Consider the following 18,719-nt stretch of genomic DNA (forward strand, 5'->3'; position numbering starts at 1 on the left):
GCCCGTAACCTAAAACGACACAAACATACAGAGTACAACAAACACATCCAAACATTGTACTTCCAAAGTCAAGCGTGCGTAAAGAAGTTTTACTTCAAAAATGACAAATGACACTTGTATGAGTAGAAATTAATGTCTAAATTCAATTATTTAAACTTATCACAACAGGTGACGCTATTACTGCAAAGGGGAAAGGGAACGGGATAAGGTAAACAGATGAAAGGATAGGTAAATTTGCTAAACTAGCTTTAAAACTAAAGGGTAATGCAATCTTAACTTGTACTAAGTGTGTAATTAGTTTTTTATGCAGAAATATATATCACAAAGATAACTGTTGACAGTGTCATCATTTTTTTAAATATTAAGTCGATTACCGATGAATGCACGAACTTTTTATATCAAAGTAACATGAAGTGTATATTTCTAGCTATAAACTTAGTTATTTACTTCAGAATACTATCATATATATTAATACGCTAAGGTTTAATGTTTGCCTCCCTTTTTAGAAAAAGCCTCACAATTATTCCACATTAATTATACATCATTTTATAGATGATTGCTTGCTCTACCGGCATCCGCAACTTAAAATTTATTATTGGTTTTGATTTTGTTAATTAATTATTAAAATTAGATATAGGACAGTTTTAATTTTGAAACAACCTCAATAATTGACGGTCGATAATTTTTTTTCAAATCAACTCACGTATACTATTTTGTAATTTTGTAAAGTGATAATTGTCATAAATAAATAAATTATAACACTTATTTAATGCAAAATATGCGCACGGGTATAGCTAGTTTAAAGTGTTGTTTAACCTTTTGACCGCCACGCCTCAAAACCATTCCCGTGCCCTGTACGCCAAGGCCTAAAATAAACAAAAATACCTACGAAAAAAATAGTGCTGCCAAGAGTCGTTATCGAGTACCACACAGTGACTTGTTTTTGCTGGTTTTTATGCAATAAATGACTACTTATATAATCTAGGAAGGTTTATTTTTTAATATTTTTCTTGTGTTATCTTGCACTCGTTATATATACTTACAACAACATAAATAAAAAACAAACATTACAAAAATAATCGTAATAAAGCACAACACTCTTTTCTATCGCCATGACGTCATTGTCACGACTGGACGACTACGGCGCAGCTGACCTACGGTTATGAAACTCTCTTTAGAGACGTGCTGTGTCGCACGCAAGGAAGCCGCAGGCTATATATCGATTTCGAATCGAATCGATATATACATGAAAAGTAATTTAGAAAAAAATTAACCGAATTCAAATTTGTAATTTTTTAACCGACTTCAAAAAAGGATGAGGTTACTCAATTCGACCGATTCGATATATATTTTATATTTTTTTATTTATGTTCGGGGATAACTTTGTCGTTTATGAAACGATTTTGATAATTCTTTTTTTGTTGGAAAGGAGATAACCCCGGTGTAGTACCATGCTAAGGAAACCAGGATTTGATAATGAGATCTCGAAAATCTGCATAACTTTTACTGGGTGCACCGATTTTGATGATTTTTAATTTAGTCGAAAGCCGATGTTTATCATGTGGTCACATATAAATTTCATTGAGATCTGATATCTACTTTTTGAGTAATCTTTGATAACGCGTAGTTACTTGACTATTTTTTCGTTGATCTACGTTGTATTACTCGTCGATGTAATTGAAGTTAGTTTTTTTCGTTTGCCTGCAAACACAATAAAAAAATAAAAATTATCAAAATCGGTACACCCAGTAAAAAGTTATTACGGATTTTCAAGAGTCCCTCGATTTCGCTGGGATCCCATCATCAGATCCTGGTTTCCTGGTTGGTACCAAACTAGGGATATCTTCTTTCCAACAAAAAAAGAAATCAAAATCGGTACATCCAGTAGAAAGTTATGCGGTATAATACAACGTAGGTCGACGAAAAAGCGTCAAGTAGCGTTTTTCAGTAGATCTCAAATAAATTTAAATGGGACCAAATGACACACACCACCTTTCGATTAAAAAAAAATTGTCGAAATCGGTCCACACGATCAAAAGTTCTGATGTAAAATACATAAAAAAAATACAGTCGAATTGAGAACCTCCTCCTTTTTTGGAAGTCGGTTAAAAATGGAATATTTTTCTATTCACAGTTCCATCGTTGTCACGCCGCCATATTTCACTACGTCCTAGTTTGACCCAGGACGCGCTGTAATTGGTCGAAGCGTTACCACACGAATTAGTTTAGAATTCAAATTTTTATCGACACTGTTCCATAGTGCTCCGTGTTCCATTGTTCCTCAACTCAGTAGTTGATCCGATGAAGCAAATTAATATAATTGGTGCGGCCGATGCCAGCCTTAGTTTGAAAGAAATATTTACATGTGTTAAATATTTTTTTGCTTAGGTAGCAAATAGTACTAAAACAGTACTGAGTAAGTAGCAATATTTCAAATCAAATATTTCACGACACACGACACGACATGGGTCTCAGAAAAAAAGCTTTTATGAGGGTTAGAGATGATATTGATGCTGCCAGAAGATTTTGATAATGAGAAAGAAAATCATAATTTCGCTCTTAGCCTCAGATAAAAAAAATGAAAAAAAATATTTTTTTTTTTAATTGGTAATTGTATATTATTAAAATCATCGACGCCTTCCAAAATGCGACGATGTTCTAAGGTATCGCTCGTCTTGCACTTCACTAGTTTTCTCGCTATTCGCTTATGACGTCATCAGCGTGTCGTCTATACTTGACAACGACGTGTAGAGAACGGATTAATGACTACGCGCTAGAGATGCGCCAGATTTGAGATATCAGATTTATTATGGCGATTTTATTGATTTTAGTTGATTTGATTTTTTATTCATTTGCTATTTATGTGTTAGCTGATGATAGTTTTATGTTTTTTACCTTTTGTTTTATTCAAATATCAAATTATTTATAGAAAATATAACACGTTTGAGTTGAATTTTGAATAGCTAATTGCAAAAATGACTTGTAATAATGATTTTTTTAAAGTGCAATAAAGAATATATAAATCATCTATACCATTTTGACTAGCCCGTTGGCGCAGTTTGTAGTGACTACAGGTCAGCAGGCTTTCTGCTCCGGAGGTTGTGGGTTTGATTCCCACCCCGAGTCTGGGTATAATATATATTTATTTATATATGTATTATTTATATGTATGCTTATCAAAAAAAAAATATAGCTATACCAGTCAGTTGTTACCTATAACACAAGCATTAAGTTGCTTACTTTAGAAACAGATGATCGTGGGTGTATGTTGTAAATATTTATTTATTTATACCTCTTGCGTCACATCCCTAGCGGTCAACTATAGACGACTTCGGCGTTCTGGACAAATCATTTATGTGGAATAAGAATGCATGTTTTTATTTCAATGTTTGTCAGTACGTGTAGCTCTAAAAGACTTGTTTTTTATACTCAAATGTTGCGGGGATATTCTATTTTCATAAATGTTGAATTAAAATACTAGAAATATTTTTTTTATAATTTTATTTAATATTTTTGTGGTCCGGGTTTTTTGTCACCTATAGACGTCGCTGGCGCACAGGACTCGCGAGCCTTTGTCAAGTATAGGTGACTACGGCGGTCAAAAGGTTAAAGGAACGTAAATAAATAAAACACAAAATATAAATATGACATTTTTTTTACGTCATTGAAGTAACAATACTTTGTAACATACATAATAATGCAATACGGAAAAGTTAATACATTTACGGGCATGTACGCGTTCTAAAACTTGTGCAAAATGCAATACTACGTGCTCAATACACAGAACGAACACAATAACATTTAAGACACTTGACGGCAATATAAAAATACCTCGATACTTGTCATTTTTTTTTGTATATATTCTCTGCACAGAGCTAAAAAACGTTTTCATCGCGCTATGCGAATAGGGCAAAGGAATAAAAATTTACTTTTACTTGTATTACTCAAGTACTTACAAAACGTTCGTTCAAAATAGATTACACTAAATATATTATGCTTTTATTATTTAAAAAAAAATATAAATGCATTTAGCATTGTATGTAGTTTTACCAGAAATAGAAACTAAACACATTTTTAAACTGTAATAAAAGTAACATATGTATAAAAAGCTTAATTCTTTGCAAGTTGTCTGTCCGCCTGCGGCATAAGGCAACCAACGTACACGCCGATTTATTTTAATAATATTTTTACTTCAACTTGAGGATGGTGTTCTTTAGCTTGTCGACGTTAGCGCCGGAGAATTCTTCGAGTTTCTGTGAACTCTTAATAAAGACGAAGGTGGGCATGGCGTTTATGTTGTACTCGGCAGCGACGTCCTCACACTCGTCTACATCGACCTGGAAAACAATATTATATTACATTATTCATTTGTAACATTTTTATCATTGGAAACCACAAATAAAGTACAAAAGTTTACATTAGAGATTGTGTGGTAGGTAAAACAAGGTTCGTAATCAATGGATTACGGCCAATTAACCCCTTTTTTATTTAACAAATGTTGAGAATAACTTAGCCTCTTTTTTTTTAGAGGTAATGAGGTAAACATATCTATTTTGTTATTAATCAACCGACAGATGCGATAAAATTTAATCTAATATAATAATTCATATACACATTACTTATTGCTGTATTCAATACTATTTTATCTTTCAGACTATACGTTCTTACGTATTATATTTATTACGTATATTTTTAAATATTTGTCTGTTGTCTACAATAAAACGATATTCCCTAATCTGTTCTAGCGATAATTGTTCATTCATCGAACTATTTATTGTATTTTCATTTTATTTGCGTAACATTATTGCGATTGATTAAGGAGTTTGTAGATTTTTCTTTTACCAGTAATGCCTAGTCATGTTTTAGTTAAAATAAAACAAGTCATGCTAGTACGAGACATTGATAAGATTTTTATGTACTAAGTATATAATTACACGCAACAAAATGTTACAATACTAGCATTTTTAACTACAATAAAATTACATGAAGCATAATTGCTTTTATTTTTATAGATATAGAATATGTAGGTCATAAGTTTTTTATATTTGCCTGAATTATGGCATGTACTCAATAAGGCATATTTCTATTCTCATGGTATATAGTATATACATGAGGAATTATAGAATAAGCTTTCGAGAGCAAATCGTATCCATCATCAAGCACATTTATCGATTTTCGAGCTAATATTCCCGACCTACATAACTATCTAGAACAGTGCTTCACAACCTTTTTTCGGTCCGTACCTTTTAACCATACTTTTCATTTTTTTAAGTACCCTGATAACTCCAAACGTACTCCTAAAATGTTAAAATATGGACTACGAAATATAATTAGTGAATAATAAGCGTCTCCTCTCTCATAGCCCAGCAGGTCAGTAAGTTATTAGTCATAAGGGTAATTTAAATTATTATTATAGATTGCAGACATTACTATTACGGTTCAACCTGTAACATGCTATGCCCAATGCTGGGCATAGGCCTCTTTCTCCATGTAGGAAAAGGACATATTATAATGTTTATACTATAAACATTTTTATTTTTGACACTTAATATAAAACTATAAACTTTATAGCTTTATATTAAGTGTCAAAAACTTCTCAGTATCTCCACTTATTACCAATATATAATTTTTACTTACCCTCCAGGGTTTTATTATATGGGGTACGTACAAAAGGCTCCAAGTATTCCCATTGGTGCCCATTCATTAGTTTGGAAATTGCTGCTATTTATATTGTTAATGTTCATCAGTTGTTAAGAGTTTTATCGTGTGCTCTTTTGATAATGAAACTATTAGTCATATCACATCATATAAAATTGTAATTTTTAATCTGATTGAGTGTGTTTTAGATAAACTTGGTCTAATCGTTATGGGTTTTGTAACTGCCTCAATTTGACTATCAGTTTAATACTTTTTTTATCTGGGATATTCTTTAAAAGATTTTTTCATAACTTAGTAGATAATTGTTAGTAGTTAGTTACATGAATATGCAAGATATATAATTTTCCATTTTGTATGCACGTGTGGCAATTTCGATGTTTATCAAGAAAATCGTTTAATTATATCACTTAAAATATTTTGATTATCTTCAGGGACTACGGAACGAAAAATTCATTTCAAAAAAAGGTATAAAACATTTAAAGTTTTACGGGTTTTACAGTTTACCAGACAGGGAAACGTCGGTCGGGGAAGGAAAAAATGTACACAAAAAAAACCTTATTTCTACATAAGTTATGTTATGTAAATAGTACAATACAAAATAAAGTAAGCTACACGTAATATACATTCCTTATACAGCATCGGGGCGTGTTTGAACAATTTAGGTCACCGTCATTCAATCTAGCTGACTTTCAATCAACCCCTGTAAATTAAACAATGAGACATTTACTTCTCGAGTCTAGCGATACTGTTTTTATTGCGTAAATAAATTCAAGACTAACAAAATTCATTTATCATTGTTTTATAACGCTTTAAGTACTTTTGATTTAATTACGATGATGGTAAATAGGTATTAAATTTTCAGTGACAGACTATTCTTTTTAACCGGCTTCAATATAAGAGGAGGTACTTAATTCGATTGTATTTGTTTTATGTGTTACATCATAACTTTTTATTGGCTGTAGTGATTTTGATAATTCCGGTGTTTTTCACGTTTATGTCCCTTTTAACTTTGATCGAGATCTGACGGGTAGTTTTTGAGTTATCCCTAGTAATGCGTATTTGAATATAATTTTTATTATTTGTCTTTGTAAATTGATGTTTATTCATGTGCGAGCAATTAATTATTTTACACTATAGAGGAGATTTGTTTGCTATCAAAATGTAAATCAACCGTACTTTCCGCCTGTTACCTCAATATCTTTTGAAGTTTCCCAAACGTTTTATTTAAATGGCATAATTGGCAATGGCAAATTACATATCTATGGCGTATATTGTGTCCATATAATACTTTAGTATTCTTAGTACAGTATTCAATGTACGTAAAAAGTTAGTTTTAAGTTACCTTAAGTACGACAATGGAGTCAGCCAGCTCGTTGGCCAGTTCCTCTAGTTTGGGCCCGATCATCTTGCAGGGTCCGCACCAGGTTGCCATGAAGTCAATCACGACGAGCTTCTCACCGGCTTCAGAGAGCCTGTTCTTGAGGTCGTCAGCGTCCTTGATGTGAATGGCCATTTTGATACTGAAATTTAATACGAAAAATGTATCATTAACATATAAATACAATATTTATCAGCCAGTTGGAAAAGTTTTTTTCACTTATAGAACTAGGTTGGAAAACAATCCTACGGCTCATCAGACGGTAAGCAATTATCGTAGCTTAGACGCCTGCAACACCAGAAGCATCGCAAGCGCGTGCCCTCCCCAGAAGCTCTAATCGCCTTACTCACCATAGGAACACAATACTGGTTAAAGAAGTATTATTTAAATCGGAATCGAACGCGCAATCGCCGCTGTCTGAGCGCTCACACGGCGAACGCAACATTGCACTAAGAGCCGCTGTCGATGAGACTAACACGGGCTTCTTTTAATCCCGACATTCCCATCAAAAATTACGCGAGTTTAATAGCGAGGCCTATACAGTAATTTATGAACGTTTAACACTCGTCATGATTTATTTTCATTATCTAATAAAACTTATCATTATATTGTGGTTAGTTTGCACAAAGATAAAATATCATAAGCTGTTTCACGTTCACGCGAGTGACCCTCACCGCGATTGGAACACATCATAGCTTCGTATTACACATTATCTATATTATTTGACTTTTAATAGATAAAGAGTCATCGTATTGTCTGAACGTTACTAAGATTATCTTTGAGATGTTTTTTACAATAAAAATGTAGAAAATGAAAAAGGGAAATGATCATGGGACAGTACTAGATATGTAATTACTAATACAAGATAAAATATTAAAATGCACTTGCATTGTTATTTAAATGAAAACACTAAACAAAAATGGGTATAATTAAAAATCCTTGAATCAAGTTCATCTTCAAGAACTAAAACTATACTTTAAAACATCGATAAAAAGATCACAAATAATAGTGCTAATAACAGCAGTTTTTACAAAACATTGAGCAAACTAGTTTCACGGTCAAACAAGCAAAAACAAGGTCGGCACTTACCTATACAAAATATATACCTAACTTGACAAAAACGCAATAACAATTATTTACGGTGGGTTTTATTAATAAAATTATAAAACTTAATAAAACAGGTCCTAATGCTACGAGTTTTTATTATGAACTGAGCGTTAACGGGATGAGATAGATATACCTATGTAGGAAAACACTAGACGAAATGACTAATCTACGAATTGTGACGTCATTGTTTAAAATAATCGTGACTGGTAAGTAATACATTAGCGTCTATACATTCATATACATATCCCATGATATAATTATATTTAATTTGTCGCGTCATTTAACTGTGTTACCGCATAACTATTCACTGGGTGTATCGATTTTAATTATTATTTTTTTAATCGTAAGCTGGTGGTACTTGTCATGTGATCCCATTTAAATTCGATCGAGATCAGAGTGCCTAGTGCGAGTTTTATTCACAGAAACATGAGAAACGCGTTTATACGTGAAGATTATTTTGCATGGGAATTTAAACACTGCAGCCTAGACGATAAAGAATAGTATACGATACAATCGATACAGCGTCATCTACCGGCAAACGCAAGAACTAGGTTGAAATCCCGAATTTCCCATACATAATTGTGTCTGCTCGCAAACGAAAAAAACCGACTTCAATTACATCGAAGAGTAATACAACGTAGATCGACGAAAAAATAGTCAAGTAACTACGCGTTATCAAAGATTACTCAAAAAGTAGTTATCAGATCTCGATAAAATTTATATATGACCACATGATAAACATCAGCTTTCGATTAAATTAAAAATTATCAAAATCGGTACACCCAGTAAAAAGTTATTGCGGATTTTTGAGAGTTTTCCTCGATTTCTCTGGGATCCCATCATCAGATCCTGGTTTCCTTATCATGGTACCAAACTAGGGAATCTCCCTTTCCAACAAAAAAAAAAAGAATTATCAAAATCGGTACATCCAGTAGAAAGTTATACAACGTAGGTCGACAAAATTTTTTTTGTCGGCCCACCCGGTCAAAAGTTCTGATGTAACATACATAAAAAAAATACAGTGGAATTGAGAACCTCCTCCTTTTTTGGAAGTCGGTTAAAAATGAAGTTAAAATTTACGCCCGTTATTGCGAGACGGATTAAACAAAACTCGCACTAGGCACTCTGATGAGTGCTGTTTGAGTTATGCCTAAAAATGCAGATTTAATTTACTGTTCTAATAACTACCTACGTCGTATTACTTGTCGGTGTAATTTAGTTTTTTTTTTTCTTTTTTTCAAGTAAACATAATTATGTTCAAAACTTAACATTAATCTAAACGAGACTTTTAAATTTAATCTCTATTCCGAAAACATAATACTGAAAAGCGTTTGCATGTTAAAGCAACATAAACTTGTTGTTGATGATTGAGAAACAGGGCCGGATCTACCATATGGCTTTTTGGGCTTTAGCCCAGGGCCCCGTATCTAAGTCAAAGACTAAAAAAAAACGATAATGTGAAAGAATCAATTATTTTATTATCCGTCTCGCAATAACGGGCATAAATTTTAACTTCATTTTGTATGGGAAATTCGGCATTTCAACCTAGTTCTCGCGTTTGCCTAGATGACTCTGTATCGATTGTATCGTATACTATTCTTTATCGTCTAGGCTACAGTGTTTAAATTCCCATGCAAAATAATCTTCACGTATAAACGCGTTTCTCTCATGTTTCTGTGAATGAAAATCGCACTAGGCACTCAGATCGTATGGTTTGCAGCTCTGCGAATCCTACGATTAATAAAACCCATTCAATTCATTTAACTCAAGCTACGTTCGGGTGTTGGTACTTCGAAATGACAGTTAAAATTTTCGGGTGCTTTTACACATTCAACTCAATCGTGATCAAATTAGGTGGGCCCCTAAGTAGTATTACCCCAGAGCCGCCTAAGCTCACGTTCCGGCCCTGTTGAATAAGATTTAGGCCTATATAACGTTACCGTGACTCATAGTTTTGACTAAGCAGAAATATCATACTTGTACAGTCATTTATTCATTTGGACTAATGGCTTTCAACAGCGCCAAAATAGTACGATTCATTTCGCCAATGTCACCTAGAATGGAGGAAATACGAAAACATACCTAATACTGCGTAGTATTACGTCATTTTTCACCCTCGTTTTATAGGTCGCGTTAGTTTAGGTTTCTAGTTACGGGTAAACTTATGACCCAAATACTCAGATTTAAAACAAAAGTTAAGTACTAAATAAATCAATGTAATCAATCACTCTACTTATATAATGAATGTAAAGTTTAGATAGATGTTTACTCTTTTTTTTTCGCATAATTTATAGAACCGATTGTAATTAAACTTATTACGTAGATAACGATTAGGAATATTCAGAATAATACATAGAAAAAACAAAAAAAAAATAGACGAATCTCTGCCTTTTTTTAAGTTGGTTAACAAAGAAAGATAGGGTCATTATTATTAAAATATTTATATTCGGAAAACTTTATGTAACCGACTATTAAAAATTCCTCAACACAGTTTACTTATCAGAAAACCTGTTTTTTGTTAAATACATCTGTGGCGACATCTATCGCGCGAAATACGAACGACTACAAACTACGTAATTAGAGAAAAACTGACGTATGCTACATCGCGCTATCAGAGTTTTCAAAGTGATTAAGTATATATACAAGATCCCGACAACAACCGTTGGGCCAGTAGCCCGCCAGACACAACAACCGTCTGGTTAGAGGATCCTCCCTTTTCGATGCCCGACGTGATTCTTCACACCATGTTTCTCACGCAACCCCATACATCTTACATTCTTTACCAGTGTTGCTAACGTTACTAATTAAATAAAAAAATTACATTGACAATTACGCGTTGTCGTACTAAAATCATAAACATAAAAATAGATTTTAAAATCACTTTTGAATCGTCATCCCACAAATTATGTTTAAAAATAAATTTATTATTTAAAAAAAAAAAACAAAAAAAAAAAAAAACGCCTGTGTGAAGAACGATAGAAAATCAACTGAACAGGCTGTCACTGTAAATGAGGGCTGTTTATGGATGTTTGGAACCTATATTCTAATTAACATATCTATAGCACACTGATATTATGTTTAAACAATGACATGCATATTATGATGGCATAGCGAAAATCACCTCAGAAGCAATATTACAAACATAAACATGCTGAGTGATAATGACATTGACTTAGTTCACAAATTGCATAATATTACAAAAAAAATCTTTGCTTTATTACATAACAGTTGACCCGACATAATACATGTCGTGCAAATGCATCATGTTTAAAAAATGATGGAATGTGTCACATTGCATAGTCTAGAGGCAATTTTAGTAATTAAGTTTATTTGATGTTGGGGTATACCCTTACCAACAAATTTATCAATACATTTTTATTTATATAGAAGCTTATAATTATTATTACAAATTAGTGTTATTTCAGTGTATCTGATAAGTAGGTTAACGAATTGACCACATCAATCTACTTAGTTCCTGTGTGTTAAACACTAACTGGCTTATGCTTGACTTTGTTTATATAAAAATTTTCATATGCTATCAAATGAAATAATTTTTATCTTATATACAAAATTCTTATCCCCAATGTTAGTTACAATACTGCTCCAAAACGGCTGGACAAATTTTTCTGAAATTTTGTGTGCATATCGGGTAAGTCTGAGAATCGGCCAACATTTATTTTAAATACCCTAAAGTTAGCGGGGGGGGGGGGGGGGAATTAATAACATATATGGCAAAATGTTTGCGTAGTCAGCTTAGTTTTTCTGTTTAGGTCATGGGGGACACCATGTAGTCGACAAACAATTTTTCCATTGGTGCCGCAGGGAACCATATGAACGCGTGCTAGAGTCTACTTTCAAAATATGACTTAGAAAAATATGTCATATAGTATAAGGAAAAATAAGTAAAATCTTTATAATTGGTATGGTAGTGCAATAAAAACTTTTAAGCTGGCCCCATAGACTAAACAAGTGAGGCCCCGCTGGTGTCCACTATGGCATTCAACATTTTATATTTATGACTCTTGCACTAGTGTCCTGCTGTAACATCCTTTCTCACCACCATGAATACGCTGGTAGAGATCTCTTTTAGAGATAAGCTCGTCCTTGCCAAAACCTTTGTAAAAATGATTTAAAAGTATATTTTTAAAGTGCAATAAAAATTATAGACTACGATTTCTATTGGTCTGAGGGTTTAATTGATATCGTTTTGCTTATAATCTTACATTATACATAAATTGTTTATTTCAAGAAGTGTCAGGTACATGTTGTTTTTCTATAGGTTATTTACTTCTTTATTGAGGTAGATAGGTAGGGAGAGATGAGGTAGGCTCTAAAATAGGAATGATATAAAATAATTACCAATTAAAAAAAAAAAACTGTTTTCCCTTTCCCTAGAATAGCTGTTGGCCGTTGTAAATCGATTTTTAAAACAACGTTTTTTATTTATTAAGTAATTTTATATTAATTTATACATCAATAGATTTTTGTAATAGAGTAGATAAGGATATGAGAAACTAAAAATGGTTTTTATGCTTTTAAGTAAAATAAAGAAACGCAATTATATACTTTAATTGATGCTAAATTGTGTAGTTAGTAACCAAAGTATGCCTATTAGAAACTTGTAATGTTTGATAAAAACTTACAAATTCATCATAAGAATTCATAATTAGCTGTTTTCGCCGTCAACGTAATAAAACCTCTTTACGAAAAATTCCGCAGAGTTCCGTATAGTAGTCGTCGTAGATTCTCTCATCATAATTGCTACAATGACTCATGCTATATCTTGAAATCCAACTATCATTTTGAAGTACCAATAATACAGTTATTCTACTCAATGACCGCATAATTCATATCTTTTCATCCATATCAAGCATATATTAAATAAAAATATACTTAATTAATGCCTAGCCACTATGCAGAACGCAATAGAAATAGTAGTACATCAAGCGTTGTAGGTATATAACTAAAAATCAATGGAAATTCCAAAGATTTGTTCCGACAAGGTGACAGTGTATGTCTTATAGAAAATAACACTTTTTTAATTATTATCTTGTAGATAGGTCTAAAGTCGTATAAAATACATACAAATCAAATGTAACATTTACCTTGTTTAAAAGTTTTTGCGATGAAATGCTTATAACCGGCCCGACACGCGGTAATTGACACAATCCACTAAAATGAAAACGCCATCGACAGAATTCACCTTAGGAAAATATATATCAAGCTCTATGGTCAGTTTTTTTAAGTATTTAAATATAATTATACCAAGATTTTATTCCAACCAATAGAATAGAAACTTATTAAATTACGACCAATTGTAGACCAATTACGGTACGACATTTGTTTTCAATCTCAGATTTGATAATTAAAAGCACCATGGAAGCACCTTAGAATGATTAGAAGCACTAATTTATGAATTTTAAAGACAGCAGGTTTTTTTTAGAATATTAGAGTTTAAAGCTATAGTAATAATAGAATATTTTTAAAAATTCAAATATAATGAATTAAGAAACAAATATAATTTTATAAGACATTTTTAAATATCCTTTAAAATATTCTTAAGGAGGTATTAGATGCTCACGGGATTATGTTTATCGGTTTATCCTCGTTCTGTTGATATACGTTATTATATATATATATATATATGTGTAGGTATTAAACTGTTTTTTACTTTTTAATTTCATTTTTAAAATGTCATCTTTTTATGGTATCAAAACCAGCTATCACTTCAGCCTATTGCAGTCCACTGCTGGACATAAGCCTCCTCAAGTTCGCGCCAAAAATGGCGTGAACTCATGTGTTTTGTCCGTACCCTGCTGAAAATTCCAAATAAAAATAAATGAGAATGATTTGTATGGGAAGTTATCGTAAACTATTGTATATTTGAAACAGAGATTCCAACATTTTCGTACAATTTTTATCTTTTTTATCTGAATCAATATAGCTCTAGATCTATCTGGAATCCAAATAGCCCAGATAACTGTGAGTTTTTAGTAACTAATAAATGTAATTTTATTCCTGTAAAACTCAATGCATTGATTATAAAAAATGGGCCAGGTAAACCATCGAACGTTAAGCTGAAATATATACAATAAAATAAATGAAATATATACAATGCTGAAATATACATACATACATACATATAATCACGCCTCTTTCCCGTAGGGGTAGGCAGAGACCACTTCTTTCCACTTGCTACGATCCTTACATACTTGTTTCGCTTCATCCACTTTCATTATTCCCTTCATACATGCTCGTCGGTTTAGGGTACTCTTGACCTGGCCTTTTTTCAAGACGTCCCCGATTTGGTCTTGAAATGTACGCCTAGGTCTACCCCTTCCAACACTTCCACTCACACTCGCCTTATACACTTTTTTCGTCAGTCGTTCTTCATTCATTCTCTCGACATGACCAAACCATCTCAGCATACCTTTCTCAATTTTTGTCACTACATCTTCTTTCAGACCACACCGTTTCTTTATCTCACTATTTATCATCCTGTCACTCAGTTTAACTCCTATCATACTTCTTAACGCTCTCATCTCAACTGCATTTATTCTGCTTTCATGTCTCTTCTGCCATACCCAACTTTCACTTCCGTACATGAGTGTCGGAAGCAACACCCCCTCATGCACAGCCAAACGAGCCTTTTTAGACACCTTCCGACTGCTCATAAAGGAGTTCAAAGCTCCGTTCACCATGTTTCCTGCATTCACTCTTCTTTCAATATCACTCTCACACTTTCCATCTCTTGTAAACTTCGAACCCAGATACACAAACTCATTCACCTGTTCAATTTGTTCATCTCCAATCACGATATTACAGTCTGTCACTACCTCATCTCTTTCAAACACCATCACTTTCGTCTTCTTTACATTCATCTTCATTCCCTTTCTAACAAAAGCTCCACTCATAGCAGTTACCATCTCCTGCAACTCCTCGGCCGAGGACGCAAGTAGTACTTGGTCATCAGCATAGAGAAGACATTTGACGAGTAACTCACCCATTCTCAAACCACTTTCATTCTCTTTTAACTCTGTCAAGCAATTGTCCATGAACAAGTTAAACAGCCACGGTGACGCTACACATCCCTGCCTAACACCTTTTTCGATATTAAACCATTCAGTGTATGCCCCGTTTATCCTCACACAGGCACTAGAATCCCTATAAAGAGATTGTAGTGCTCGCATGAGTGCGCCGCCCACACCGTACACGGACAATGCTGACCATAATTCATTCCTCACCACTCTATCATAGGCCTTTTCCAGATCCACGAACGCGCAATAGACCTTTTTGTTTTTTGCTAAAAACTTTTCGGCTATGCACCGCAAGGAAAAGACCTGATCCGTACATCCCATTCCCTTTCTAAATCCCGCTTGTGCATCCCATACTTTTTCATCTGTTTCATTCACAACCCTTTCAATGAACACTTTCGCATACAATTTACCAACGACGCTGAGAATGCTTATACCGCGGTAATTTATGCAGTCCTGCCGTGACCCTTTTCCCTTATACAGCGGCACGATTACGGCTTTGCACCAGTCTTCCGGTACTTGCCCATTTCGCTAGCACAAATTGAAAAGGCAGTACAGCTGGCTAGCCACTATACCCTGTCCAGCCCTCAGCATCTCGACGGTGATCCTGTCATACCCTGCAGCCTTACCTAATCTCATACTTTTCAGCGCTTTCACTATTTCATCCATGCTTATCTCACTTTCATCGACATTTATACTACTCTCAATGGAAGGTGCCGGATGTTGTACCTGCACTTCCTCTCTTTCAAACACACTTTCAAAATACTCTTTCCATCTCTTTAACACACATTCTTCTCCATTTATAACGCTCCCATCTTGACTCCTGATTGTGCTCAGCTCCGAGGGAGAAATTTTTCCTCTGGCTGTTTTGATGGATTTCCAGAAAAACTTAATGTTTGACTGGAAATCTTCAGTGAGCCTCCTATCAAAATCATCCTTTCGTTCTTCTTTCTTTCTAGACACAACTTCTTTCGCTACTGATTTCAATCTTTTATACTTCGTTCTTGCTTCCTTTACCTCGTCATCCGTTGCCTTTTGAACCTTTTGGTTAGCTTTTGTTGCTAACCAATCCAACCACGCTTTCTTCTTTTCTTGCACAGCCTTTTGTACATCTTTATCCATCCACACATTATAGTTCTTTCTTCCTTTCCTTCTTTTAGCTACCCCGCACACCTCAATAGCACTATTCACGACCCCTTTCTTAAAAGTCTCCCACAAATTCTCAATCACACCTATCTCTTCTATGCCTTTAAAACTTTCTTTCAGTTTCTCTACATACTCATCTTTCTTTTCTTTTCCTTGTAGATTTTCCACTTTTATTCTGGCTAAAACACTCGTAGGATCGGCCCGTCGGTGGCGCCATCGTTTAAAGAGGCCACGTATTCGGGCTATGACCAGGAAGTGGTCTGTGTCGAGACCAACACCGCGGTATGCCCGAGTGTCAAGCACTTTCTTTCTCAGTCTTTCATCCACAATTACAAAATCAATCATACTTCTAGACTCACCCTCATCTCTTGTATACAAATGGATCTTTTTGTCTTCAAACATTGTGTTGACCACGCAAAGATTGCATTCCAAGCATACTTCAAGCAGACTTCTCCCATTGTCATTCACTCTTTCGTCCCCAAACGTACCCAGAACTCTTTCATACCCATCACGCTTTACTCCAACCCACCCATTAAAGTCCCCTAACATTACGATCCGTTCATTTTCTCCGCATTTATTCAAGACCTCTCTCATGCTATCCCAAAATTCCTCTCTCTCTTGTTGGTCTTTTAATGACCCACCTCCGCGCAGATCCGTCGGTGCATAGACCCCAAGGATAAACAAGCGAGTGAGTCCGACTTTCAACCTAATCCAGAGGAGTCTTGGGCTTACACATTCATGCTCCATCACACATTCAACCATTCGAGAGGAAAGGATCACACCAACTCCCTGACAGGCTCGGCTGGTTTGGGGGACTCCCGACCAGTATGCCGTGTAGGGTCCATGTACCGTGGTGTCACACCCTTTCCTCTTGGTTTCATTCACGCACAAAATATCTATGAATCTTTCATCCATCATCTGACATACTTCATCTACCTTACCATCCATTCCTCCTCTTACATTCAACGTAGCAAAGCGGCTCTCCATGGGCCGCTTTTCGCCCCCGCGAGAAACGAGACGTGATGGGTGGCGAACCACACCGCCGCCATTTTTGTGAATAAAATTTTTTCGGTTATCCATTGCGTTCCCACGAGTAGCTAGGGAAAAGTTTGTCCACCCTGGCAGAGCCCCGCATGCCAGGGTAAGGCTGGCCTTATTCTGGGTCGCCGGTCCCAGGGCAATATGGCACGCTTACGACTAGGCTTGCCCCTAGCCATGCATCCATCCGCGCGGCAGACGTTGGATTGGCGGGGAGGGTAGGAATAGGGAAAGGGAAAGGATAGGTGGTGTGAACAAGGAAGATTGGTAAGTTAGAGTGGGAAAATAGGAAATGTAGGATATTACCACCCAGGAGTGCAAGGGATAGGGCAGTAATAGCTAGGGAAGCCGGGGTCGCATACCCGTATACCATACCACAACTACCGGACAGGTAAGTAAAGTGTAAACAGATTTTCATATTTGGGTAAGCCTGTAAGCATTAAAACAAGGATTCGTCATCTCTGCTGCAGCGATTCGTAATTCTTAACAATGATAATTTGTTTACAATTACATTATTAGCTTCAAAATAATATCAATCAATTATCTAATAGTATGATAGTCGCTAATACCAGAAGTATTGAACCTAATAAAAGAATATGACCTGGCGAACTTCATATCGCTTTATTGTTTTCTTAAATATAATAATAGGGGATCGGAAAAATTTTCAGAAAGCATTTTAAAGTAATCTTAATGGATATTTAATTCTAGAAAAAATAAATTTTTATTTATTTATAGCCTTTTAGGTACTCAAAATAATGTTTTAATATTTTTGGTTTAAAAATCCCGCCAAAACGCCACGTTATGTCATCTGAGAGCGCGTGACGTCATTTGTGATTATAACAAAGGCCGCGTTCCACCCACCCACAACGCCATCGATCGTGACCGCTGAAATTGCCGTTCCACTAAGACTAACGTAAAAAAAGCTGCTTGCATTGTAGTGGAATTTTATAAGTGGATCGCATATTTGGCTGCTATCAGGTGTCAGCTGTATGCTTGCAATATGGCTGCATGGTGGCAAATATTTCGCATAGACTGGAGTAAAACTTGATTGAACATGTATTCCCGAAAATATATCGTTGCATTTTTGCTGAATAGAATGAGAGATAACATTCACAACAGAGAAATAACACTGACAGTTATTTTTTAAAATTCCCGCTACGTTTTGCTGAAAGCCAACTCTGACCCACCTATATTTTATGGGCGAAATGGGCGCGACATGGTCGCGAAAAGTGACGTCATCTATGACGTCAAGTGATCTCTCGCGATGACCACGGACTTTAAGTAAATCGATAGAAAGGGCTTTACGGTCGTTGTAGTCGCTAAGTGGAGCGTGGCTTCTAAGTAATTCATCCTAGATT

General features: G+C 34.8%; 1 protein-coding gene across 2 annotated transcripts; it reads right to left on the reverse strand.

The window, feature by feature from the left end:
• Positions 1-3,639: 3,639 nt before the first annotated feature.
• On the reverse strand, positions 3,640-13,363 carry LOC123667634 (thioredoxin-2). Of its 2 annotated transcripts, none has more exons than XM_045601494.1 (3): positions 13,249-13,363; positions 7,001-7,178; positions 3,640-4,337 (listed from the first exon to the last, which is right to left on the reverse strand). In XM_045601494.1, the coding sequence occupies exons 2-3, from the start codon at positions 7,169-7,171 to the stop codon at positions 4,188-4,190; spliced, it is 321 nt and encodes a 106-aa protein (XP_045457450.1). In that variant the 5' UTR covers positions 7,172-7,178; positions 13,249-13,363; the 3' UTR covers positions 3,640-4,187. The 2 variants fall into 2 exon arrangements, with proteins under 2 accessions (XP_045457450.1, XP_045457451.1); XM_045601495.1 differs by lacking the exon at positions 13,249-13,363 and adding an exon at positions 8,126-8,288.
• Between the last annotated feature and the right edge of the window lie 5,356 nt (positions 13,364-18,719).

This window comes from Melitaea cinxia, chromosome 28 (genome assembly GCF_905220565.1).
Source record: "Melitaea cinxia chromosome 28, ilMelCinx1.1, whole genome shotgun sequence".
Classification (NCBI taxonomy): domain Eukaryota; kingdom Metazoa; phylum Arthropoda; class Insecta; order Lepidoptera; family Nymphalidae; genus Melitaea; species Melitaea cinxia.

What these genes read in the sequence shown, in the direction of transcription:
- LOC123667634 (XM_045601494.1), bottom strand. Translation starts at nt 7,171, where the DNA reads ATGGCCATTCACATCAAGGACGCTGACGACCTCAAGAACAGGCTCTCT. An exon ending in ACTCCATTGTCGTACTTAAG is followed by an intron (nt 4,338 to 7,000) that starts GTAACTTAAAAC and finishes ATTGTTTTCCAG; the next exon opens with GTCGATGTAGACGAGTGTGA.